Source organism: Hyaena hyaena, unplaced genomic scaffold (assembly GCF_003009895.1).
Source record: "Hyaena hyaena isolate Hyena2069 unplaced genomic scaffold, ASM300989v1 scaffold_1809, whole genome shotgun sequence".
NCBI classification, from domain to species: Eukaryota; Metazoa; Chordata; class Mammalia; order Carnivora; family Hyaenidae; genus Hyaena; species Hyaena hyaena.
Genome location: NW_024082442.1, coordinates 3,915 through 30,978, shown reverse-complemented (window position 1 = coordinate 30,978; position 27,064 = coordinate 3,915). Strand labels below are relative to the sequence as shown.

Genomic DNA, 27,064 nt, shown 5'->3' with positions numbered 1-27,064 from the left:
GGACTGCCTCAACTTAGACACATCTTCTCAAATAAAGTTCCTCCAAAGGGCTATAAGCCACTCCACAAAAAGACAGATTAGGGGGAAAAAAATTCCTGTGAGTCACTGCACAGGAAAATTATGATCCTGAATATTCAAATTGCTAATCTTCATGATTACTTTACTTACAAAACTTGTAGCCTCATTCGATGAAACACATTACCACAAACAACTCAACCTTATCAGAACAAATGAAACCAACCATTTTGGTTAAGTTCCTGCATAAACAGTATATAAAGGGAACACCCCCACCCAAGGAAGACAATTTGAAATTCAGCATTTAACATATTACAAGCTACCAGAAAACAATTAAGTGCAAGAATAAGATCTGGCTATGATAAGGTCTCCCAAATCATTTGAAAAAAAAATTATTCAAAAATAAAGATGGCTTACCCTAAAATTACTCTGACTTACCTGAAGAGAATTAGGTAATCATAAAGAACTAAAATTTTCACATGGTATTTTGTCAACAATAGTTTTAGATATACTATAGGCAAGCAAATGAACAAAAAGTTGTAAATGTTTCAACACATGGGATGTGGCACATTAAAGAAATGTTTCTCAATTTATATTTCTCTTGCATTCAGAAAGGTGGTACCTTATGATCTGTGAGGGTGTCCTATTAAGATTTTTGTGCTCGCTGGAGGGTTTCTGAGACTGTGACCCTGCAGAATGACTGGAGAATGCATGTTGTCTTACTCCTGAAGGATGCTGGAGTCGAGGAGGTAGTGCTGATGGAGCTTTTATTGGCTTGCTTTGATTCTTTGGCCCTCTGTAATCCATGTCTGCGACAAGAAGCCAAAAATTACCTCATCATTTTCCTATAATAATTTAAAAAAAAGCCCAAGTACCATCACCCCTCCTCCAAAGAAAGATTAATCTGACATAATCCTAACCAGAGTGGAAATTCTGTCCAGAAGTGGAAGGTTTTCTCATCTTCTTCCCTGATACAGTGTTCCAGCTTTCTGAGGGAGGTGGTTTGAGGTTCTTCGGGGAGTGTCTTTAAAAGAAAGAAAAACACTTATTTCTTTTAATGGTTATTTATTTAAGAGACAGAGAAAGAAAGGGGGGCATGCACACAGAGAAAGGGAAAGACAGAGTCCCAAGCAGGCTCTGCACTTCAGCACAAACCCGACACAGGGCTCAATCTCCTGAATCATGAGATCATGACCTGAGCCAAAATCAAGGAATCAGATGCTTAACCTACTGGGCCACCCAGGAGCCCCAGAAAGACTCACAGTAACAAAGTATTCCTAGAAAGAAGATCGATTTAAGTATTCTGTATAAATATTTTCAACTTATAAAAGAATTTAGTTTCATAGTTTCTTAGATTAAAAATCAAAATACAAAGCAATCCAGATGTGATTCTAGTCAACAAAGGTGACCTAAATCAAAAGCATATTTTCTAACCTAAAAAGATGAAAACTGAAAACCTTTACTCACAATCTAAGCAAAAGATCAGACTAAAAAGAAATTCTATTAGAAGTGATGATAGTGCTATAATTAAGGTAGGGAGGGAGGAGTCCTTACTATGTTAGAGAAACATACAAGCATGTAAGTGTCTATTAAGAAATGGTGTGGTAACTGGGATTTGCTTCAAAATACTCAATTCCATTCCCACTTTAAAAAGGGGGGGGTTTAAGGAAAACAGATTAGAAAAGATTATCAAAAGCTGTTAGTTGCTCAACAAGGTGATGCTTATACTGGGGTTCACTGTACTGTCTTTACATTTGTGTGTTTGAAATTTTCCATACTAAAGATTAGGTGTGACTTACTACCCTGTTTTCTAATAAAGACAGCAGCAACTGAAACAAAAGGTGCTGTAGAGGAAGACCGGCAGCAAGTCAGCCACAGTACTTCCCTACTCCATAGGACATTTACTAAAAACTAACTACATGCAATTCAGTGCTAATTTAAAATTAGAAATGAATATGGCCCGTGTCCTCCCATGTTCCCTACTTTATAGTGTCAATTTTCCAAAGTGACTTTGTAAAAAACGGCACATTTTAAACTATAAGCAACAAAACAGGTTTTTAAAATATGTTAACACACAAAACACAAATTTAAATTCAAACTGTTGTTTCAAGAGATCTAAACAAATACATTTCCTACTAAGAGGCAATATTTTTGGCTGAATTTACAAATACACAAGGCCATTTAGAAATAAACATGATTTAAGCTAAATGGAAGAGACCATAAATGCTTTAGTTGAATGAAGAGTAGCACATACTTCTTTCCAAGTTCTTCGACCAAAACTGGCCCATTCTCAGAGTGAACCCCTTGAAAGTCTGCATTAGAAAATTTTCCATTGTGATCCAACCTAACCTGTTGAACAATTCCAGAAAGAAAAATCAGTCACCTGCTTCCTTTGCATTAATGATCACCTTTTAAAATTTTACCATTTTCAGTTAGAGAGAAGATACACTGTTAAAAACAAGTTCAAAAGCGTACACCATATATCTCTGACCTCCCAGACTCTGTATCTCCAGCTAAAATACTTATCTTTGTTCACACTTCCAAAATTTTATGAACTGTTTTTGTTAAATAATTCAGGGAGAAGCAGGAGCACAATCTATCAAGGGTCCAAACAAGAGACAGCATGTCCTGTTCTGAACAAAGGACTATAGCACTGCACACACCAGGATTCTAGGCCCATCTTTTGTACTTACCAGCAATATGGCCTTTGGCAAGTTACTTATTGCATGCTTCAGTGTCCTCCCATGCAAAATCGAAATAACATTAATACCTACATCATAGGACTCATGGAGATGGAATGAGGCACATAGCATATACAGAAGGGACACTAACTGCAATTGTACACAGCAACCACTCTATGAATGCAAGCAATTATTATTGTAATTACTACTGTCTTCTTACTTTTCCAATATTGACAATGTATAACTGTGACTTTTTCTCCTTAAAAATAGATCCATCATGTTATCTAATATACAATTATTATTACCCAGTAGCAAGCTGTGACAAGTCTTTAAGTTTCTTCCTATAATCAAACAGTACTCAATGCAGGGTACCTGCTGATCACTGCACTAGAGCCCAATGTACAGCACCATTTCAAGTTAACCTTTTTTTTTTACTAGATCAAAGTCCTAAAGCTGAGGTTTCATTACTCATTGAACTCAAAAGGACATTTTGCATTCTTCTCTTCAAGAGATTAACAATAAAACAGATCTTTCTTAAGTTCATTTGCATCAAAAATCTAAACCACGTCTTACATGCTTGAGTAAACAAAGGTCACCTTTGAGTCATAGCAAAAAAAATCTGTTTCCATAACAGATTTCAATTAAATTTTACCTGAGTGAAATAGTCTAGGAGATATAGAAACAAAATACTCTAAAAAAAAAAGCAAGTTATCTGCTTTACTATCTACTTTCTCAACGGCATGTATTTTACCAAAACCAACTGCAACCTCAAAGGAAATATGCATGATTTAAAATAATGAGTAACAGTTTTACTGATGCAGCATAAGATAAGCATTCTTCTCTGTTAAGGAGGAGTGAGAAGGGAGGGAGGAGTCCTAAGCCCTGAATTTACTCTTTGGTTTTTTTCCAAATCACTGTAACAAAAAATTCCACAATTCTGTTCTGTGAGTATATACCACATTTCTGACAATTCCGTAAGGAAGAACCTAAATGAATCATATCCTCTTCTTTCAAATACTGCAGAATCAGAACACTTTTAGAAGTTCTTAAGATAGACTGTCATTCATGCTGATATAATCCTGGTCAATTGGTTACTTTTTACAAACTACTTTACCACACAAGAAATGAGTGTTACCTCCACAAGTTAAGGAAAAATGTTTATCAACGGCTATTTTAAAGTAGTTTGCAAACGGCAACACTTTTCAATGAAAACGATTTTTTAGGAACATTATCCTCAAATAGTATTTCTGTGTACATAGGTTATTTTCTGTCTTGGAAATAGTTTTCTTCCACAAACAAAAAACAGAAAAGGAACCTTGGAAATTATCATTTTTCCAGCTTTGGCATTATTGATTCTAAGCTGGACAAGCATTTGTTGGGGGCCTGGGGAGAATGCCCTGCGCACTGTAGGATGTGTCGCAGTATCCCTGGCCTCTACCCAGTAGATGTCAGTGGCACCTCCCAGTTGTGACTACAAAAACTGCCTGCATACATTGTCAAATGTGGAGTGAGGACTGCAAAATCACTCTAAGTTGAAAACTGATCTAATCCACCTTTCCCCTTTTCCAATCCGCTACTTAAATCCAAAGTGCTATTGCTACTTCCTTCAAACAAGTAATATCAAAGACTGACATTGTTCTTAAAAATCATGTGAGGGGATGCCACAGAGATACATAAAACTTTGGTAATGTAGTCTAATGGTTCAAAAAGCTAAATATTTACAACTATTAAAATGTGTGTGTGATAAAATATCTTCTAAAATCTCAAATTAACAACACATCAAACTTGAGCTGTTTTCTCAAATACTATTAGAATAAAATAAGATTTCAAGTAAAATCTTTTCTTCCTATACATAATCACTTACTTGGCATTTATCTCCAACTTCATACTGTAGGCCAGCAGCAATGGAATAATCACGTTTTTGTTGAGCTGTAAATAGTATCAGTAGAATATCAAGTTGACTTAATTATTTTCAAGTGCCACAAAGCAAATTTATGGAAAAGTCAGATTTTTTAACTCACCTTGCTTAGACTTCAGCCAAATTTCATATTCCACATTTCTATAGACTGCTGGATTGAGTGACTTAAGAACCTTTCTAGACAAAGGAAGGCTAGGAGAGTTCCCATTGTTTTTCGGGTGCTAAATAAACAAAGTCAGGAAGTCCAATCAACACAGAAAAGCTTTTAAAACATTTTTGAGATATGTATAATAATAAAATCAAATAAAGAAGCTAGCTTACAAAATTAGGAAGCCTTATTACACTGTGTTAACTAACTTCAATTTAAATTAAAAAAAATAAATTAGGAGGCCTCTAATATTTTTCTCACAGAGCCAGATGATCCTGACTCCACTGAAAATGTTAAAGAAAAAAAAAATTAAGACTAAATTCATATGCTTATATGGAAGAACTAGTTAAAACCATTAGGAAAAATACCTGATCACTTGACAAAGCTTTAACTCCATTCACATCATTAGCAGTGGTAGTTTTACTCCTACAAAGAAAGAAATTTAACCTTAATTAAAAGTACAAAAATGTGTTTATGCAATTAACTTATCCTAACCTCATACAAAAATCTCCAGTTATATTCCAAAAAGTCAAAGCTATATTCCAATGAGCTCATAGAAGTCTTAGTATAAATGTGCATTTATACACATACATACACATGTGTGTGTGCAAGTAAGATATAAATCAAAAACTTTTATCAGTAATTTTTTTTAATATTTATTTTTCAGAGAGAGCGAGCAAGCATGTGAGCAAGCAGGGGAGGGGCAGAGAGAGAGGAAGACAGAATAGAATCTGAATCAGACTCTAGGCTCTGCATTGTCAGCACAGAGCCCGATGCGGGGCTTGAACCCACGAACCGTGAGATCATGCCATGAGGCTGAAGTCAGATGCTTAACCAACTAAGCCACCCAGGTGCCCCTCAGTAAGTCTTATTGTAAGGGTCAATCAAAAAAACAGAAAAAAACTATAAAATTATAAAATTCAGGTGGATAGAGAAATTGAGTTTATAAAACATTCAATGTAAAAACTGTCCTTTTAATATATAGATGAGGCTCCATTAAACAAAATACTCCACAACAATCTAACGAGAGCAGACACAAACTACATTTAGTAATCAGTATGTTAAATGCTGATAAGTGCTATCCATGGGGGGAGGGCAGGTAGCAAAAGTGATAGCATTATAACAAGCTCAAATAATAAAAATTAAATAAAATAAAATTAAAAGTGACTTCTGAGATGCCTTTTTGAATGAAGAATTAAAGGTGATAAGACAGCAAATCATATGACTAATTAGTATTCCACTGGCTAACTGTGTTCCAAGCAGTTCTAAGAGACCAGCAAGTGGAAAGACCCTAAGGTGGCCAAGAGACTGGCAAAACTGGAATACAGTGATGGCAGGTCAAATGGGAGACGAGACGAGAGATTACTTAGTTTTCTGTCTTACATTTCTACCTTAATAAATCAATCTCTAGTCTTCAGGACAATCTCCAAATGTATGCCCTCAGCAATATGTAAGAGATCTCAAGCATCTTCAGTCTACACTAAAAAAAAAAAAAAAAAAATCACCTACAATTTCCACCACTTCAGGACTGACCAATATGAATGTCAGAATACAGGCACAATAGTGACATCCTTGGTCTTTCCTCCTTAATACCAAACTATGTCAATCTATCATGCCACAATTATGTGGCATTCTTCTCTAATTGCAGCCTTGTCCTCAACCCAGACATGACACAAATATAATGAAGCATTAATAATGCAACAAAAAGTTAATTTTAAAAAGTCTTCCATGTTCCAAGGGCTACACTAGCACAGTATAAAAACATTGTGCATTACAATAAGCACATCTTTTCTTGTAAACTCCAACATACTACCCTTAACTCCATACTTGATCTAATTCATCTGCCAGATGTCATCTCAGATCCAACTGTTGCTAAAACTACTAGCAGCAACCATAGGGCATGTGCTAAAGTCCCTCAGCACCAACCACTGGTAATAAGTTATCACGAGCTAGTCATTCTCTCTTCCAACCTCTTCTATGCTCAACAGCAAATCCTCATCAGACCGGTGCCAGGTTAAATGATGGAGAACTTTCATCTGTTCAAGTTAATTAGCCTATTCTAGAATTAAGTTTACGACAGCAGACACAGATTCTAAACTCATTTCTCTCTCACAAAGAAAAAAATGGTAGTCAATCAAGTTTTCCAATGAGAATCATTAAAACATAATCCAACAAATGCCCCAAATTTGAGATAAAAGGAGATGGATCTATACTAAGGGGCGCCTGGGTGGCTCAGTCAGTTAAGCATCTGACTCTTAATTTCGGCTCAGGCTACGCTCTCAGGGTTTGTGAGATCGAGCCCTGTGTCAGGCTCTACACTGACAGCATGGAGCCTGCTCAAGATTTTCTCTCCCTCTCTCTCTGCCCCTCCCTGCTCACACACATGCCCACTCTGTCTCTCTCTCTCTCAAAATAAACTAACAACAACCAAAAAAAAACAGATACATTTAAGTATTTAATGAAGAAATTACACACCCTAAGGCTTAATTTCACTTATTTCTCTAGTTTCACAGTATGTAACACCAAGCAGGATTTTTTTTTTTAACATTTATTTTTGAGAGATAGAGAAAGAGCACGAGCAGGGGAGAGGTGGAGAGATGGAGACAAGAAGATCCAAAGCAGGCTCTGGGCGGTGAGCACAGAGCCCAACATGGGGCTCAAACTCATGAACCAGAAGATCATGACCTGAGCCAAAATCAAGAGTCAGCCACTTAACCAAGTGAGCCACTCAGGCACTCCCCCTACCTTTATTTTCTTTTTAAAGTAGGATACTTCACACTTTCACACACTAGGAATAATCTACTTTTAGCTTTACTAGGAATGGAATACAGTAGGTACTTATAAAATACACAGTAAATATCTCAATATTGTTGATAAAAACTAATGAATGTTGAACACAGTATCTAGGAGTTAGGCTATACGCTTTACACATTATTTCATTTAATTCTTACAAATTCCCTCCTTCAAGAAAATACTAATATATCCTAATTTATAGCTACAGAATTGGTATTTCCTAGTGAATTTAAGTAACTTGCCCCAAGTCTAGTTAGCTGGCAGGAAGGCAGGACTGAAACCAGGTTTGGCCGTTCACAGCCCCAAGCTTTTAATCACTACCCTAATATATCCTGTCATCCTGTGTGAAAAAGAAAAGCCTCAGAGACTCTAAGTTAAAAGATACTTGTTCACAACCTAAAAAGAAGCATTATCCAGCTGTTCACAAAGTTTTACCCCAACTTGGGATTTTTATTATCTAAAAAAGATAAAGGAAGGCATTATCTAAGTAAAAAAAAAAAAAAACAATAAAAGAAAGTCAAGGAGGGATGCCTGGGTAGCGTAGTCAATTAAGCGTCCAACTCTTGATTTTGGCTCAGGTCATGACCTCATGGTTTGTGAATTCGAGCCCCACAACAGGCTCCACACTGACAGCACAGAGCCTGTTTGGGATTCTCTCTCTCCTATTCTTTGCCCCTCCCCTGACTGCTCACTCGCGCTCGCTCTCTCTCTCTCTCTCTCTCTCAAAATAAATAAATTTTTTAAATACGTTAAAGAAAGTCAAGATATAAAAATGGCTATTTTGCATCACTGGATATGTAAACAATTGACTAGTTAACCTTAAAATTTTACATTACACACACTATAGGCAGGACTAAATCTATTCTACACATATACATCTAGATTATGTAGAAATGGAGCCTATCGACCAAAACCATCAACTTCAAAAACAGTCCTATACTAGAAATTAGATAAAATCAGTGGCAGGAAAAAACAAACTGGTAATTTAAGCTGCTGTATTTCAGGAATACCTTTCACAGTATCTATGTGAGGCAAATCCATGCAGAAACATTTACTGAATGGTTTCTTTATATCACATCATAAAGATATTTGACAACTTAAATTCATTCTTACTTGCAACTGTCATCCTCTGAATCTGATATTTCACTGTTGTTTTCATCAGCTACTTCAGAGGTGTCTAGTCCCATCAAGATTTTACTAACATCAGTTTTAAACACCTTCTCATACAACAATTCATAAAGGAGAGCTGCAATTAATAAGAGAAATGTTATGCAACATTAACTAATTTTGTGTTTTAACACAAAATTGACAATGTCCATTGCCCAGGCTTCTAACTAGGTAGCTGTAACATTTTATGATCAATAACAATTTAATCAGGAAGTTACCTAGATAGAGAGCAACTAGAATTTGTCTCTACTATAAATTAATTCAAAATCATTACATTATATATTGCCATTTTTAAAACTAACAACACAAAAGGATATCACAACTGTAAAGCAAATATGACAATAAAAGCTAAACATGCATACTGAGAAACTGCACATTCCATGCATGTGTGAACCCTTTATATACGGTCATATTTAATCCCAGCACAGTCATGTAATATTATTCCAACTGTATAAGTGAGGAAACTTGAAAATTAGAGATGTCAAACAACCTGCCCAACCTTAAGAGACAAAACATTTCAGAAGGGACTCAAAAAACAATAAAATGTATTGTCAGCAGCCAATGAAGCAAAGCAGCATATTCAGACAACTTTTTTGCTTTAACAAAAAAACCACCCTCCAGGAAACATGGAAATATTTATTACCAAATACTTGAAAACAGATTACACATGGCATTTAGGACTCTCATTTGGTTATATTGCAGTGATCTTTATAAGACTAAAAATTCATCAACAACAGGTGCCCACCCTTTAAATGAGTCCCCAAAGAGACCACCTTCTCACTCTCACAGATTACCTTTCTTCCACCGTTGATTATCATTCAAACCATAGGCACTGACAAGTATAGGTAAGGTAGACTCCAGGAGCTATCCTTCCCAAAGCTGAAATGTCCAAATTTTAACCAGCTGGGAGAGGAGCACAAAGCCCAAGATACAAACAGGCTTATGCATCTCAAAAGAGATCCATCAATTTTAAAAACTGCACTACACATATCTTTACTGGTTACGACTAGCATAAGAACAGAGGGAAGAGCCGCTTCAAGCCCAGCATTGCTGCTCTGTGTGAGTGATGTGCACTTCATCAGCTAGATGATAAAGGAAATAAAGGCAAGGCAGAAAGAAACTACTAATGAGCCGATTCTCCACTGGGGACAGAGAGGGACTTTTATCCTCCTAGAAAATACCTGACAAAGACCAGAAAGATTTCTTTGCTGGTTGCAATGGGAAAGAGAACTGTCTACACAACATGTGCCAAAGATACTACTAAACATCCCACAATGCACACAACAGCTCCAACAGCATTATCTGGCCCAAAATGTCAATAGTGCCAAGGTTAAGAAACCCTGCTTGCTCTAGAGCCAAAAAGATCAAATGCTTGATTTGTTCATTTAGATTTTCAAGCTCTATACTAACAACTTCAAAAACACATACAAATACTTATTAATGAAGTGAATGACTGCAAGAAAAAAATAACTTCATATTTATAGGTCGAACTCAAGCTACTAGTTCCATATTTTCGTCAAATTTTTATTACAATATTAACATTTTTGCTAACCTAAGATTGTTACTATATCTTTGTATACAACAAAACAGAGTATATTTTCCTTGACTTGTCTGCACTGACTATATAGCCTAGGAATAGAACTTTCCATAGAAACATAAAGGTGATACTTACATTGACACATTGCAGAGTTCTCTTTATACTTTATGGGATAGACAATATCATAATGATTGCCATTTGAAAAACACAGTAACACCTGAAAGGAAAAAATTAAAGACATATTTTAGCCCTTTACATATGACACATAGCAACTTTTATCTCCAATTTCTCTGACTTACTAGTAAATAATTTCCAATAGAAAATGATTATGTTAGAAGCAACCTTAAGCTCCCAGGTGGCCAACTATGGTACATCCAATGCTGAAATGTTACACAGCCATTAAATTAAAAAGATCTTAATGACAGGTAAATAATTATCAGATCACAAAAAATACATACAATTCAACTATTTAAAAAGACCATTAAAAGACTGTAAGAAATATTAAATACTCCAAAACCCTATTAAACACTTACCTCTATGAGGCACAATCAAGTTAAATTTTTCTGATGTTTTACCAGCTTTTTTTTTTTTTTAATGTTCATTTATTTTTGAGAAAGCAAGCAAGCAAGAGTGGGGGAAGGGCAAACAAAGAGGAAGAGAGAGGATCTGAAGCAGGCTCTTCACTGACAGCAGCGAGCCTGATGCAGGGCTCAAACTCACAAACAAAGAGATCATGACCTGAGCCAAAGTCACACACTTAACTGAGAGCCAGTCAGGCACCCTAACGCTTTACAGTTTTAAGCATTTTCTAAAGAGTCAACTACTTACGCAAGAAGAAATACACACTGGTTTTGATTAGATTATATCATGTTCCAAAACTTGGATTGGAAAGGTCAAATCCAGAGCCAAGAAACTCCACAAAGTCCTTTTTAAAAAGGTAGCATTTTGCTCAATTCTCCTCCCCCTTACCACCATTAGCATGAGGACAAAACACTTTATATTGGCCTGGATGATTCCAAAACAAGTAATTAAAACACAGGTCTCTTAATAATGAATCAACTGAGGTTCTTTTCCTTTCTAGGCTCCCATAATTTTTTAGTTGTTTCCCGTTTGTGACTAGATAGTAACACATCAGCCAGTAAATTACTTTTTTAATGAGAAATAAATCACTATTATCCAAGTATTTCTGGATGCAATGGCAGAACCTACTTTCACAAGTTATTTTATTACTTAATGTTTATACTGATGCAAAAACAATCTAGTTAATCATATACACTACTATTGCAATGTTTTCTCCTCTACTGAAATGTTATGACAGGGTTCAACACAGTGATTTCTAGAGAAAATCAAACACAAAATATGATTCAAAGATGATTAACATTAACTTTTAAAAAATTATCATAACCTTCATACAAAAACATTTCAAGAAGTCACTTCAAAATTTTAGTTTACAAGGTGGCAAGTGGTTTTTTTTACTTAAATCCTTTAGGAACACTTAGAAAAATTCTTACCTTTTCAGGAAAATTATTTTCAGTTACTTGTGAAGGAGAAACATTTGGTTCCCGATAAATTATAAAATCTTTCCTGAAAATAAAATTTAGCAATTATTTCTGAGGGAATGTATTTCATGATTTGAGATTTAATCATTCGTTCATTTATTCAAGAGCCTAAAAGTGCTGAGCACTGTTCCAGGCACTGGAGATGAAGCAGTAAAAAAAAAGATAACAACAGAATAACTAAGTTGTAAGATACCTATATAACAGTATCTTTTTTAAAAAATAAAACTTCAAATATAATTTGCATATGTTAACTTTAATTATATCTATAAAAGAAGTCTTCAAAATTACAGCAATTGTGAAGACAAAATTGTATACAGTAATTTCAAATAGAAAAAAAATAATGCATTCACCTGCTCCTCTATCAGACAAAAGCAGTAAAATAGTAACATGGTTTTTTTGCCTCTGTACTAGCGGCTATCTGATGCTACTGGCCCTGAGAAAGTAAGAAATCATTCCTGTATAAGGTTGATACATGAAATATTGTTTACAGGCCTGGAAAAATGTATTTCTTTCCAAAAATATTTTGAGTTAAAATTTCTAAACACTGACATAACTAATGTCGAAATCTAATTGAGACAATTTAAAAAACTTTGGAAAAGATGCTTCACAACCAAGGCATAAAACTGCTTTAGTATGGAATATACTAATTTCTCACTGACTTTTTGTTTACTTATGTTACTACAGTGTTTACCTGTACATAAGAGAAAGGGCACTTATTTCCACTTGTCCAACCCATTCCTATATTGAAGAAAAAAAGTTGGCACTTAAGTGTCTCAAACGTTTTACAATACATATACCTCTATATAAAACCTTAATACGTACCTTTATACAATGTATCTAAGAAGCTAGAAAAGCTCATTAATATTAGTCTTGTGAATATTATGAAAGCATTTATATAAAAAAGATTTTCACTCTTTACTCTGTATTAATGCTTTTGCTATGAGAATGGGTTTCTATAGTGCTTATGAAATTAGTAAAGACTTACTACCAAGACTCACTTAAAAATAATGAGCTGAGCTATGGTAAGTGAACTTGGCAATGTTTATCTCAAAGAAATTTGAGATAAAGACAAGACTTTAAACACTGTTTTGAACTCAAACAAGGATAATCCTTCCCCAGAGATTTTTCATTTTAATAGTTCTTAAAAGTTGGCTCTGGTTTTCAAAATGAAATGGGTACCATATATTAAAATAGACTTCTTAAAATAGGCCTCTGCCTAACAATCATAGCTTCTCATAAATGGCTACAAGGGACACTCTCTGCGTAGAGATCGTTCACTCAGACCAGTCTGCTTAATTCACAAACAAAAGCTACATCTACTTCATGTGAAAAGTGTTGCCATCACTTCTAAAAATGGAAAATTATTCTACTAGTGTCGACAAAATACTATCTCTCAAATAACGTACCATTTCACAAGGACATAAATCCTTGGCATAAATTCTGTTACAGTCTGGTTAAACAATGGCTATAATAATATTATGTCTTCTCTAACCAGAGTCAACTTTAAATTATTAAAAAAAAAAAAAAAAAAAAACTATGTTCTACCATTGTCTTCTACCTTAAGGCTATAATTTTATTTACTCAGCACTTCTTATGATGTTTAATATACTTCCTTATTGTGGGTGACAGAGTAAAGCATTTCTGCAAAATTTGTTTTAACTAGTGAACCATATCAAAAACGTAAAAACACTAAAAACAAACTTTTGTTCCTAAGGACGCCATTAAGAAAATGAAACGGTAAGTTACAAATTGGAAGAAAATATTTGAAAGATACATTTCCAATACAATATGCTGGATAACTTCTATCCAGTATAAAGAACTATAATTCAATAAAACCAGCAACATAACAAAAGATGGTCAAAATCTATGACATTTCACCAAGATAAATGGATGGCAAATAAGCACATGAAAAGGTGTCAACATCAAAGAAAATACGCAACCACTAGAACAGGTACAATTTCAAAGGCTGACAAGACTGATATTCAAAGATGTAGAGCAGGTGGAATTTTCATATATTGCCAATGAGAAAGCAAAATGGCACAGCCACCGTGAAAAGGTTATGTAGTTTCTCATTAAGATAAGCCTACATTTACCATATGACCCAGCAATTCCATTCCTATGTGTTAATCCAAGAGAAAAGAAAATATATGTCCACACAAAGACTTCTATTATAAGCAAATGTTTTTAGCAGCTTTAATCATGAAACAGCCTAAAACTGGAAAGAACCCAAATATCCATCAACTGATAAATACATGGATGTGCAAATTGCAGTACTCCATATAACAAATGAGCACTCACCAATAAAAAGGAGCAAACTACTGATAGATCCAACAACACAGATGAGTGTCAAGGTGTTTCCATTATGCTAAGCAAAAGAAGCCAGATACAGAAACTACAGATACTACAAACTGTACCATTCCATTTATATAGTTTAGAAAAAGCAAAATTTACAAAACAGATCAGTGGTTGACAAGAGCCAGAAGGTGGGAGAAAAGGGATTAAGTGCAAAAGGACATGGGGAACTTTGTGAAGTGATGGAAATGTCCCTTATGTATCTGTAATGGTGGATACACAACACCTGCGAAATCTCACCAAATTATACACTACTTAAAATAGGTGAATTTCACCATGTCAATTTTACCTCCATAAAACTGACAAAAATATATTCTTGGAAAAAATTTGAGGCATTTTTCAAAATGATTCATTTGTTTATTAAGCAAAAGCATAAAGATGTTTTCTCTGAGAACGAGATGAAATGTTAATAGTTTATCAACTATATTTTTATTTCATACCTATGTAATTATCAGGGAAAAAGAAAAAGCAAATGAAAACATAAATATTTATTGCTAATAAAGAAGCAAAACAACTGTTGAGAAGGTACCTGTAAAACATCTCGGGAAGAAATTTAAGCAGAGGGGAGAACAAAGTGTCATAAAAATTAAAAAACTGGCCAGCCAACACCCTGAGAAAGAGGCTGAGCTCAAAACCACAGCAACTTCCCTCCTTCCTCTCATACAGACTCCCAGATCAGTCTTAGTTCAGTTCTTACTACCTCATTAACTCCCTTTATTCCCTCTCTTCATTCTCATCAGGTCCATTCTTTCTTAGAACCTCACAGCTTCATAGCCTAAATTGCTACACAAAGATTACCCTAACATTACACTGTGGGATTTTTCTTGAGTAAAAAGTTAATAAATGGTAGGGCACCTAGATGGCTCAATCAGTAGAGCATGCAACTCCTGATTTCCAGGTCATGAATTCAAGAGTCACAATGGGTGTAGAGCTCACTTTCAAAAAAAAAGAAAGAAAGAAAGAAAGAAAGAAAGAAAGAAAGAAAGAAAGAAAGAAAGAACGGGGTGCCTGGGTAGCTCAGTCAGTTAAGTGTCTGACTCTTGATTTTGGCTCAGGTCATATCTCACAGTTCGTGAGATCGAGCCCCATAGCAGGCTCTGTGCTGTTAGCATCTCTCTTCTGTCTCTTTCCCTCTCCCCCTCATGCTCTCTTTTGCGCTCACTCTCTTTCTTGCTCTCTCAAAATAAATAAATGTTTAAAAAAATAGGAGGGAAAATAATAGTCCTTGTCATTTCCTATATTTTCTATAATTCAAGTATAAACGACCAGTAATATGACTATAGAGATAACAAAATTCTGGTGTTTATCTTTCCTGTACATTACAAACAATGCAATATGGATTTAACATTCATTCAACACACACAAACTAATCATCAGTTTGGCACCCCAAATTAAAAGTAATGATGAAAAAAAATCCCAAAAGCAATAAAATATACAATCCTTTCCAAGAAGCTTTCAGGTAAATAGTAAAAGAAATAAAACTTCAGGAAAATGGTATTTGTGTCCATTTGATTTCAATACTGAAATCGCTGAATTAAAAATGAATTTAGATCTATAGAAAAGGCCTTCAGAGAGTATTTGTCTCTAAAACTGGCGTAATGCTATACTTATTCCTTTTTTTGACACTTCAGTGTACTGTGCACATTTTTCCATATATTAAATTTTTTTAAAAAAGCATTCAATTGGTCTTCCCACCTCTCTGGTCTCATCCACCTCGAAACCATCTCTGCACAGTATTCTTCTATCCAGCCAGCCAGTCAACAAAGATGCCAGGCACTATTCTTGGTTCTCAGGTTCTCAGCAGTGAACAAACCATACTCACTTCCTGCCTCAAAAACTTGAAAGGTTTCCCAATACCAAATTCTCAGGTCCCAGGCATAGACTTTGATTCAGGTCTGGAATAGTGGCTAGGCAATCTGTATTTTTACAACCACCTCAGGTAATTCCAAATGCAGATGGTCTATGGCTGACACTCTTGAAAACTGCTAGCCTAAAGCAAAAGCTTCTAACTACTGAGCCTAGCAGTGAATGCTCTTCTGTGATCAGCCCCACAGATGGCCCTCTGACTTCTCACTACCTCCTAGCTTCATTTGCTCTACACAAACTGAACTGCTTTCTGAAATCCACCTTGCTTACAATCTTCCCTACCTAGAAATGCCCTTCACCCTAGGCATTTCTCATCCCGAAATCTATTCACACTTCAAATGCCAACCCACTACTTCTTGCTTTGCCTACCTCAGTAAAAATAAAAACTTGAATGCCTATAGCATCATATCTGTAGCATTCTTTTTAATGCTTTATTTATTTTTGAAAGAGCGCACACACACATGGAAGCAGAGGAGGGGCAGAGAAAGAGGGGGACAGAGGATCTGAAGCAGACTCTGCACTGACAGCAGAGAAACTCAAGAACCGCCAGATCATGACCTGAGCCAAAGTCGGATGCTCAACCAACGGAGCCACCCAGGCACCCCGTCCGTATCTATACTTATGACTCGTGCTTTCTCACTTGCATTAGATATTTTTCCCTTTTACAGGGAAACTCCAGAGAACAGCACCCAAACCCGTTACTTCTGCATTCCCAGGGTGCCTGCCAATTCCTGGCACTCAACAAGGACTCCAACTAGTGTCAGAGAATCAAATGGAGACACCAACTGTTAATCAAACACACTGTCCTATATTATCCCTTTTCCTCCCTACATAAATCCTCTTCTTCTCTTCTTCCTTTGCTAATATCATTTTAATTAAACTCAACAGAGATTACCTCTGTGGAGGATAGAATATTCTACCGGGCATTCTATGTGGCATTTCATGATATTTGGATTTTTAAAAAGAAAATAGTTTTGTAAGCAAAAAAAAAAAATTCTTTTAACTTCAACATGACTGAGAAAGTATGACAGCAAGACTTGGGGAAATGCCATCCTTTTCTTTAACAGTCTCGTCTTTCTTCTCAAGCTGATGATGGGAAATGGAACTACATAAAAGAACCTGTCTTCTCAGCGGCCTAAAGAAGCAACCAAATCTTGCACCTTGTCCATCATGCCCCCAATACCCGTACCAACAAAGCATCCTGAAAATCATCACCGGTGTTATTGTAGGTCTTTTATACTACATTCAGATGCCATTATGACAAAGATAAAGATAGCATGACTCTGTCCTTAGTGAGGCAACATCCAGTATACAGCTCCAACTGGCTTCTAATTAAATGCTGCATAAAATGTGCAACTAAGAAATGTTTGTGGAAAAAAAGTACTCACTGTAACCCCTCCACACACTGTTAAGATTATATTTTAATAAATTTTGAATACATTACTTGAATATATTAAAAAAAGAAATATATTACAGAATCACTGCATACCTGTGGATTTTCCAAACGTTTTAAATACTCTTCAAATGACCCTTCTATAAACTGCAAAGAAAAAAAAAAAAAAGGTCTGTTAGAAATATATCAAAACAAAAAACCTTTTCATTGTGAATTCTTGAGTTCTTATGAATTCTTACATTCTTACATGAACTTTGGATACATTAGTAATAGTAATACATGCATATATATACAGCCTATTATTAAAATATGTAAAAATCATAGGTAAAGATCATAAATATACAAAAGAATTCAGAAAAGTAAACATTATCAGAAAAGATCTCCTGGACAGGATACAGACAGGCACAGCCGCAATGTGCTGTGAAGAGGCAGTGAGAGCACTATGTTGGCAAGACCAGAGTGAAGCAGCCAGGAGGAAAAGGAAAACTCGGTGAGGACAAGAGACTGAGACAGGAACTCAACTGGACACCTGTTTAGAGAAGACCATGAGCCCAGGAAGGACTTGCAGACTGAGGGAGAAGGCAATTCAAGGTCACTGCTGGTGACATTATGAACACAGAAACATACAAAGCAAGCACTAGGATTATTTTGGTAATGGCCAATAGAGAGAAGAGAATTAAACAAGGACGATATACTGGCTAAGAAATATTAGTTTACTAATACAGATATGAATACTGTCTCTTCGGTCAGACTAAAAACAGATGAGAATAACGCTAGATATTTTAGAGAACTAGATTTTTTATTTGCTTCATGCTTTAACATAAAAAGTTCACTCAAGCTGTGATGTTTTTTATTAGCCATCACAGTAATTTGAGAAATCTCCAAAAGACATTCATCTGAAACACTAAATTCAATTTTATTTAAATTATAATCCCAGTTAATTTTGCAAAGTGATACACTTAGAAACATACACTCTCCAGTCTATAAAAATCTTTTAAACGCCCATGATTTCTTTTTTTGAGACTGAGATTAATTATTTTATAGATCATATGCTGTCAAATGTCCCAAAAGTATCTTAAGCTTTAACACATACTTATAATAAAATAGCCACATATTTTAAATATCCCACCATAATCAGAAGCTACTCTTCTGTATTAGGTACTTATTTATACTTTAGGGGAAAAAATAAACCCACACAACCCTTTAAAGTTGGAAGAGACCTGAGTGATATTCTGACACAATCCGATCTGCATCCGATCTGAGATTCTTCCTTCTAATCAGAAAATATCTATCTAGACTCAAGGTAAATACTGTCAGTAAACAAGGCACACAACCCCCACCCTCCTTCCCATGACAGACAGCCTTTTCCAATTTTGGTCAATAGAAATTGTTTGAAGATACTTATTATAAAAGGAAATTAAAACTTTCCTCATTGGAACTTCCACCTCTGATCATACCTCTTAAGACTGTAAAGGCTAAATAAATATGTGCAAAGTGCTTAAACAATGCCTGGCACATAGGAAGTGACAACTACTTGTTGTCAACAGAGTTTTACGCTCTGGGACGAATAATAATGATAAATTCACTTGTAATTTCTGTAAAATACTTAAAGACTACTCCACTCTCCCCAACTCTCCCCCTTTTCTACCACACCCTAATACTCTTTATCTAGCCTCTACATCACCAGTTTTCTTTTTGTAAGACAAGTTCTCAACTCTCCTGATCAAGTGGATAACTCGCCTTCCTGGAATATATTACTGTTTTTCTTACAACACGGCACCCAGAATACACCCAGAATGTCACCAGTAGTTAACATTTTGCCTGAATACAGGAACACTAATCCAAAAGCAAATTAAGATATTAAAGAACACACACACAAATTAAGAGCTATTTACCTATTAAGTTTTAAAACTGAGTTATTTACAAGGTGTCAATTTTTTTTTGGCAATCAAAGAGGAAAAATATTGAAAAGTCATCAGATGACATAATTCCAAGTCATAAAACCAAGAACTAGTAAATCCTATTAAGGCTTTCAATATGAAAACAGGCCACTGTGGCATCTTATTTCACAGCCTACTATATACTACTGAGAAAATTACAGTAAGTTGTTATATAACATTCTAGCAATTATTAATCATTATTTACATAATTACAGTGTTGTGATATGTGATTCATGATGAAACCCGAAAATTAAAAATCTATAAATGCCTTCTGATAAAAGCAAAGGCTCAGTATTAGCTAAGTTCAGCATATTTTTTATGCCCCAAGTCTGAAATTGTTGAAATTCATAGGGGGTTACCAATCACAGAAAACTATTAGTTAACCCTGACCATGACAAGGCTCTTTTTTTTTTTTTTTAAATGTTTTATTTATTTCTAGGAGAGAGACAGCATGAGTAGGGGAGGGTCAGAGAGAGAGGGAGTCACAGACTCTGAAACAGGCTCCAGGCTCTGAGCTGGCAGTCAGCACAGAGCCTGACGCGGGGCTCGAACCCACGAACCCTGAGATCATGACCTAAGCGAAAGTCGGATGCTTAACCAACTAAGCCACCCAGGCACCCCAACAAGGCTCACTCTTAATATGCAAGGATTCCGTCCAAGTCATCCTGCCATCTTCCACAGCTCAGTATCTTTATATAGCAGCTTTCTAAACAGCTAAATAATTGAAAATCACAAAACAGCCTAAAAATCACAATTAAATATAATTAGATTTAAATTGAATAAAGTAGTTTTTTAAGAGGTTATCCTCATAACCTGCATTAAGACCCAGCCAGTGAAAGTCCCATCAGATCATCTTTACAGGCTGAGCTGTAAATGCAATTCAAGACACCATTTAATGTCTAAAATGACAAATTACCGCTTCAAATTTCTCTCTGTTCTCTCGAAGATAGTGAATACAGGCCATTCTGACTTCCACATGGCGAGACTGAGAGTGCAATACCTGAGAAGAAAAAGCAACACGTTACAAAACATTTTGCTAAACAAGGATTTAAGTTACAACCTAGCACTTTCTTTCACACCCAAAATAATCTCACAACTGATAGAAATCAGTCTCTATTTGCCTTTCTGTAATTTCGAAATGTTTATTCATTCCCACCTCTTCCTCTAACAACAGATGACATGATCGACAGTTCTCCTGAAGTCATTCTGTAACTCACTTATTACCATTTCTCCTTTAGGTCACTTCTGTGAGGAAATCTTTGTAAACTTAAGATAATTTCCTTTCACCAACGCTCTTATACCTCTGCTCTTCATAAAGCATGACTAACAGAATCTCTGCAAAGTAGTGGTTAGCTTCACCCCATGCTTGCTGGAAAAGAGAATAGGCAACTTCAACAGGAATCCTCTGTAAGACTTAAAGCCTGCAAGAATTAGATTTCTCCTTTCCCAATAATGCTGGGTTACTTGCCTTACCTACAAATTTACCCACTGTGGTTTCAGAAAAACTAAGGTACTCATTCTTAAATCCTTAGTTGTCAGGTTTACACAACTCTTGAAAAAACATCCAAGTGAGCAGCACGCAGGATGCAAACATGCTGCTCTGTGCTGTCATCCCAACAGCCTTAAAACTTGCTCTTAGTCTCAAAATATTTCATTTTTTTAAGTAGGCTCCACGTCCAACACGGGGCTTGAACTCAAGACCCCAAGACCAAGAGTCACGTGCTCTACCAACTGACCCAGTCAGGAGCCCCAGCCTAAACCAAAATCTTAAAGCACCAACTGAAATAAGCCATACTACAAGGATGATCCAAATTCTCTCATTTTGTGGCCTCTGTATTCTTCTGTTAAACAATTAGTTCAACAAAAAGATAACTTATTGGCATTTTGTCTCTTACTAAAATGCTAAAGCTTTAGTTCAAAGCAAACAGTATTATCAAATGATTAGGAACTCTTCTGGCTAACCTCCAATACTTTAACTATCATGCTTAAAAGATTAGAATTATTTCCTATTAATGGATGTCTCAAATGAGGGTGTTTCTTGTACCCTGAAGGGTCAAGGTAGAAAACAAAAACCTTGAAACATTTAAAATAACTACATACCGAAAATTAATTAATTAACCATACGTCAATAACATAAAGGAGCTTTAAGAGTTACAGATCCAGCCCCCCCCCCTCAGGCTCTGCACTGACAGCAGAAAGTCTGCTTGGGATTCTCTCTCTCTCAAAAATAAACTTAAAAAAAAAAAAAAAAAAAAAAGTTATGGTCCATTCAGGAAACAACAGATGTTGGAGAGGATGCAGACTTTTACACTGTTGGTGGGAAATGCAAATTGGTACAACCACTCTGGAGAACAGTATGGAGGTTCCTTAAAAAATTAAAAATAAAGCTACCCTATGAGCCAGGTATTGCATCACACTGCACTACTAGGTATTATCCAAAAAATACAATAATGCTGATTCAAAGAGGCACATGCACCCCCAATGTTTATAGCAGTACTATCAACAATAGCCAAATTATGGGAAGAGCTCAAATGTCCATGGAGTGATGAATGGATAAAGAAGATGTAGGGAGTATATAACACACACACACACACATACACACACACAATGGAATGTTACTCAACAATCAAAAAGAATGAAATCTTGCCATATGCAACAAGGTGGATGGAGCTACAGTATATGTATTACGCTAAGCAAGATAAATCATAGAAAAATAAATACATGATTTCACTCATGTGGAATATAAAAAAACAGATAAATATAGGGGAAGGGAATAAAAAATAAGATAAAAGCAGAGAAGGAGGCAACCCACAAGAGACTCTTAAATACAGAGAACAAACTGAGGGTTGCTGGAGGGGTGTCGGGTGGGGGGATGGCTAAATGGGTGATGGGCACTAAGGAGGGCACTTCTTGGGATGAGCACTATATGTAAATGATGAATCACTAAATTCTACTCCTGAAAACATTATTACACTATATGTTAACTAACTTGGATTTAAATAAATGTTACAGGTCCAGAGGCGCCTGGGTGGCCCAGTCGGTTAGGCGTCCGACTTCGGCTCAGATCGTGATCTCACAGTTCATGGGTTCCAGCCCCACGTCAGGCTCTGTGCTGACAGCCAGCTCAGAGCCTGGAGCCTTTTTCAGATTCTGTATCTCCCTCTCTCTGACCCTCCCCTGCTCACGCTGTCTGTCTGTCTATCATCTCTCTCTTTCTCTCTTTCTCTCTCTCTCAGAAATAAATAAAACATTAAAATAAAAAAAAAGTTACAGGTCCAAATAAGTGATTCTCCCTCATGTTCAGGGTGAGCAGATAATTTAGGAAAGGAGAGGCTCTAGCTGCACATTTTACAAGTCTCTTTGATAACAGCCAAGGTTCATATATAGTTACAAAACCGGAGGCACAACTGTCTGGACAGCTAGTTATGTCTTTACATTAAGATACACTGAAGATGCACTAGCTGAGGTTAGCAATGAGTTTGTTTTCAGCATACTAGCTGGTTTTCAGCTTAACGGAGTGCACTGACATTGCTATCTTGGGAACTATTAAAAAGCATCCTTATATATTCAAAGCTTCCAACCCTGGAAAAAATGTCTATGTATAAAAATAACCACCACACAAAAATTTTTTTGCAAATTCAACAAATGACATTTAGCAAACATGTCTTCCACAGAAGCTATTTTAGACACTATTATGAATCAAGGTATTATTACTTTGAGTAAACCAGTGTCCTCTGATAGGGCTTCCTGCCATTAGCCAAATGAAGATCGTCTTAAAGCCATTTACCTAGCAACAGGTGGCAGACATAACTGGATAAAACTCATATTCCATCAAAGACAATGGCAAACAAATCTGTTTTTTCCCCTCTTTTAAAAAAGATTTTATTACCACATGAAATCTGAACCTGTCACTCAGAAACAAAATTCTCAGCAACTTCCATCAGGTGTAGGGTGCTAGAGATTTACAAAGTCAAGCACTGCAAGAGAAGCAAGGTTAAATGACAACTATTTAAAAAGTATAACTGTGCAAGTTCAAGGACACTCAGGAAGAATGCAAATATTAAAACAAATATCTCAACTTATTAAACACACATACCAAAAACAAAAAAAAAAAACAAAAAAAAAAAACAACAAAGAAAAAACTAGAAAATAACAGACTTTCCAATCTTCACTTGGGACAAGACAGCGATAAACACTGGGAAAGGCCGAGACATACTGCTTAGCAAATCCTCTAAGAGCGCCCTATTTTTAGCTCCATGGCCACAGAGCTGATTCAGGTCAGGCCTCCTGCAGGCCCAAGTCCAGAAGTGTAAAAAGGGAAAGACCTATCTAAATCAGGTAATTTGGAGGGAAAGACTACTCCTAATTGAAGTCTCTCCCCCACCCTATCCCCCAAAGACTGCCAATTAGATTACTTACTCTGGCTCCTTCGTAGAAATGAGAAATTATTTTGATATTATTAGGAAAACTGTTAGCAAAAAAGTAAATCTTCTGTACATATTTTTAAAAAACACACCCTTTAAGCCTGACTTTGGTGTTACTTCCCTTCCCACCCCAACACACACACTTTGCCTTTAGCCATGAAGGCTACACCCTTAATCCACATGAAAAATGAGCGTCCCTCAAAATTCATGGTATTAAGCTTTCTAAGCTCAGCATACTAAAAATCACAGTCACATAATCAAAGCGGGTAGTATTTCCTTATGTCTAATTTAAATCCTATTACAAGATTCAATAAAATGTATTCTATGATGTGAGCAATGAGTTCTGGACGCTAGCTTTTGACCCTTTCTACTTAAAAAGAGATCTCACTTCAGTAAGAGGTTTCTGTATAACCATGTTTGCCAATTATGGCATACAAAATTGAAATAGATAGTTTTCTACTTCAATATAAACTAGGATCTCGATAATCCAAAGCCAAATAAGCACCATACTTCCCTTATTTCTTTCCTCTTTCCTTTCTACCTCGTTCCTTACCAAACTCGTGTTAGAGCTAACACTATATATAAATAAGGGCTGAATTCACTTCCACCCCTTTTCTCTGCTTCCGGAGGTGCTGAGGAGTCCAGGGAGGCTGAGGAGGAAGAAGGAGGAAGGCAGATGGAGATTCAGAAAATTCACAAATGGGACAGACTGTTTATCTACTAATAGTTAAGACTGGGGTGGGAGTGTGTGATCACATCCCACAACACTGAAACATCCTAAATTTCTAAAAATGAGAAAAATCTAATGAACTGAAAAAGACAGAGCTGGATTTGGGGAGTTGTACACAGAATGTCTGAATGGCAATGCCATTACAAAGCTTATGTCGTTAATCAATTTGTTAGAAAAAAAAAGATTTTATGATACAGATGTCAAAACAGGGGCCTCTGGAAAATAGCTGGCCCTCAGAAGTTGAAAAAAAATGAGAATAGTCTACAGATGTTAAGTAAAACACTCATAAACAGAAATTTTGGAAAACTATTTAGCACCCAAAAAAGGTGAGAAAAACAGAAACATAAAAACTCCACAGGAAAGGGGGGGAAGGAAAAGATCTTAAGCTGAGGTAAAGCAAACTGTGAAAGGTATGAAATACACACCAGGGCAGTAATGTGAAACTTTTGTCCAACTATCTCAGCAGCTATTTTTCAATATAGGATGGGTTTTGGGGATTGCATACCAACTACACACTGTTACGTAACACGGAAAAAGCCCTCTTATAAAAGAAAAAATTCTTCCTGTTAGAAAGTGATTTTGACCATTAGCAGGGGAAGATTGGGTCAAGAGCCTAGAGCACACCCAACACCAAAACAGACTTTTAAGAAGAAAATTATTTTTAGTAAACCCCGCAGAGTCTAACAACGGGTGGAATCTACTCCAAGACAATTGTTTTAAAACAAGTCTATATTTTTAAAAGGCTGACTTTCCCAAGCTGCCCATTTTTCCGCTCTTAATTCAAGCGGACATCGACGACCTAGACTCCCCCACATTCCAAAGTCCGGTAGAGAAAAAACAATGCTCTGCGAGTAATGCCTGGTGCACCACCTCCTCTCGTAAACACCGGTTTACTGGTGTGAACGCTGTGCTCGTAAAGCCGAGAGAAGGCGAATGCGGAACAGAATGGAAAAATATCATTTCGCCAAGTCCCCGGCAATCAATCAACCGAACGAGGCGCTCAACAGGCCTCACAGGTTGTCCTCATTACCTCTACACCGAGAGGGACGACACCCAGTTTTAATTTACGGGTTTTTAAGTTTCGATTTACAGCTTCCAGACCCAAGGATGCGTCCCATTCCGGCGTTACAATGGACCGCTGTGACGACAGCCGGGCCACGCGCTGCCCCGGACGTGGGCGGCCCGCACAGCTGCCCGCCGCCGCTTTCCCACCCAGCCTTCCCCGTCCCCCACCCCATTACCTGCTCCGCCACGGCCCGGAACAGGCACGACCCGTCCTTGGCGACCAGTTTCCGATACAAGCCCAGTTTCCGCAGATAGGCGTCCATGGGCGTCGCGTCCTCGCGGGGCCCCGCGCCGCCCTGGTCCACGCCGTCGGAAGCGCCGACGGCCGCCTCCATGTTGCCGGTCCTACTGCAGGCCAGGCGCGGCGCGGGCTAGCCCCACATGGCCGCGCCGCCGGCTCCTCGACGCCCCGGCCTAGGACGGGCGGCGGCTCGGGCTCCGCGGGCGGCGGCGGGCGGCGCTCCCCGCGCGCATAGGGGAGCCCTGCCTAATGCATGGCTGTGCGCACGCGGCCGCCTCCCGAGGGACCACGCGCCGGCGGCAATGGGGGCAAATTAAAGAAACCCCAAGCGTGAGAAGTCGCTGCCTGGCTCAGGAAAACAGCCGAGGGTCGCCGCCCCCACAAGTTTCCTCGTCCCGACTGGGGTGAGGCGAGGAAACCCCCGCCCCCCGCGTGCGCGGGGCCGGCTCAGGGAAAGCGAGGCCTGCGTCCCCCGCGCGCTCCTCACCCAGGGAGCCGAGGAAGCCGAAAGAAAAAGACGCGGCCTTTCCTTTCCCCACCTCACAGGAGGGCGCCGAAGGGGCGGGGAGCGGGTGAGGGCGCCCGGCGGAGGGCAGCACCCTCGCAGCCCAGAATTTGTTTTCACTTTCGGCCCCACAGCGGAGAGGACGCCGGGAGGTGTAGTTTTGGCAGTGGCAGGAAGTCGGCTTGCGGCGGGCGGGGACGCGCGGACCGTCCTACCCGGGGGCGGTGCCTGGGAGGCACGCGGACTACAAGTCCCTACAGCGCGGGCGCCGCCGCCGCCGCTGAGAGCCGGCTTCCCGCTTCCCAGGCACCGCGTCCGCCAGCAGGCTGAGGGTGTCCGCGAGCCGACGCGCGACGACCTGCGCGCGCCGCCCCGCCCGCCCGGCCGCCCACTGCGCCGCGGAGCCGCGAGAGCTGCGCGCGCCCTGCTTGCGTGGAGTTGCCAGGGACACGGCGGCGGCTAGGTCGGCCCTTTGTGTATTCCCAAACAGAGGGCGCACCTGTCTGCTCCCCTCCCCCCAGCCTCTTCTAGCGTTTCCATGGCGGTGGCTTTAACGGCTTGAGCAGAAAATAGAGCTAATTGGCGAGGTTTCCTGGAACTGGCAGTGTGCAGGACGACACAGGCCGTCCATAAATTAACCGTAGACTGCCGATTCCTTTTAGAAATGAGAAGGACAGCTCCTGCACAATGGCAAGTTGATGTCACAGAGTGTGTTCACCCTGCCTTTGTA

General features: G+C 37.9%; 1 protein-coding gene across 2 annotated transcripts in view; it reads right to left on the bottom strand.

Annotated features, from left to right (window-relative positions):
- OTUD4 (OTU deubiquitinase 4) overlaps positions 1-26,558 on the bottom strand; it is a 43,785-nt gene extending 17,227 nt beyond the window's left edge. The window contains exons 1-13 of one of the 2 annotated variants that reach the window (XM_039224903.1): positions 25,765-26,558; positions 20,286-20,369; positions 17,526-17,576; positions 12,510-12,556; positions 11,771-11,843; positions 10,395-10,476; positions 8,669-8,801; positions 5,131-5,188; positions 4,718-4,835; positions 4,561-4,625; positions 2,270-2,364; positions 936-1,039; positions 638-824 (exon numbers count right to left, since the gene is read on the bottom strand). In XM_039224903.1, coding sequence (XP_039080834.1) covers positions 638-824; positions 936-1,039; positions 2,270-2,364; positions 4,561-4,625; positions 4,718-4,835; positions 5,131-5,188; positions 8,669-8,801; positions 10,395-10,476; positions 11,771-11,843; positions 12,510-12,556; positions 17,526-17,576; positions 20,286-20,369; positions 25,765-25,923 — 1,256 coding nt within the window. In that variant the 5' untranslated portion in view covers positions 25,924-26,558. Of the gene's footprint in view, positions 1-637; positions 825-935; positions 1,040-2,269; positions 2,365-4,560; positions 4,626-4,717; positions 4,836-5,130; positions 5,189-8,668; positions 8,802-10,394; positions 10,477-11,770; positions 11,844-12,509; positions 12,557-17,525; positions 17,577-20,285; positions 20,370-25,553; positions 25,643-25,764 lie in introns of those variants that run through there. The other variant, XM_039224905.1, reaches the window with a different exon arrangement.
- Between the last annotated feature and the right edge of the window lie 506 nt (positions 26,559-27,064).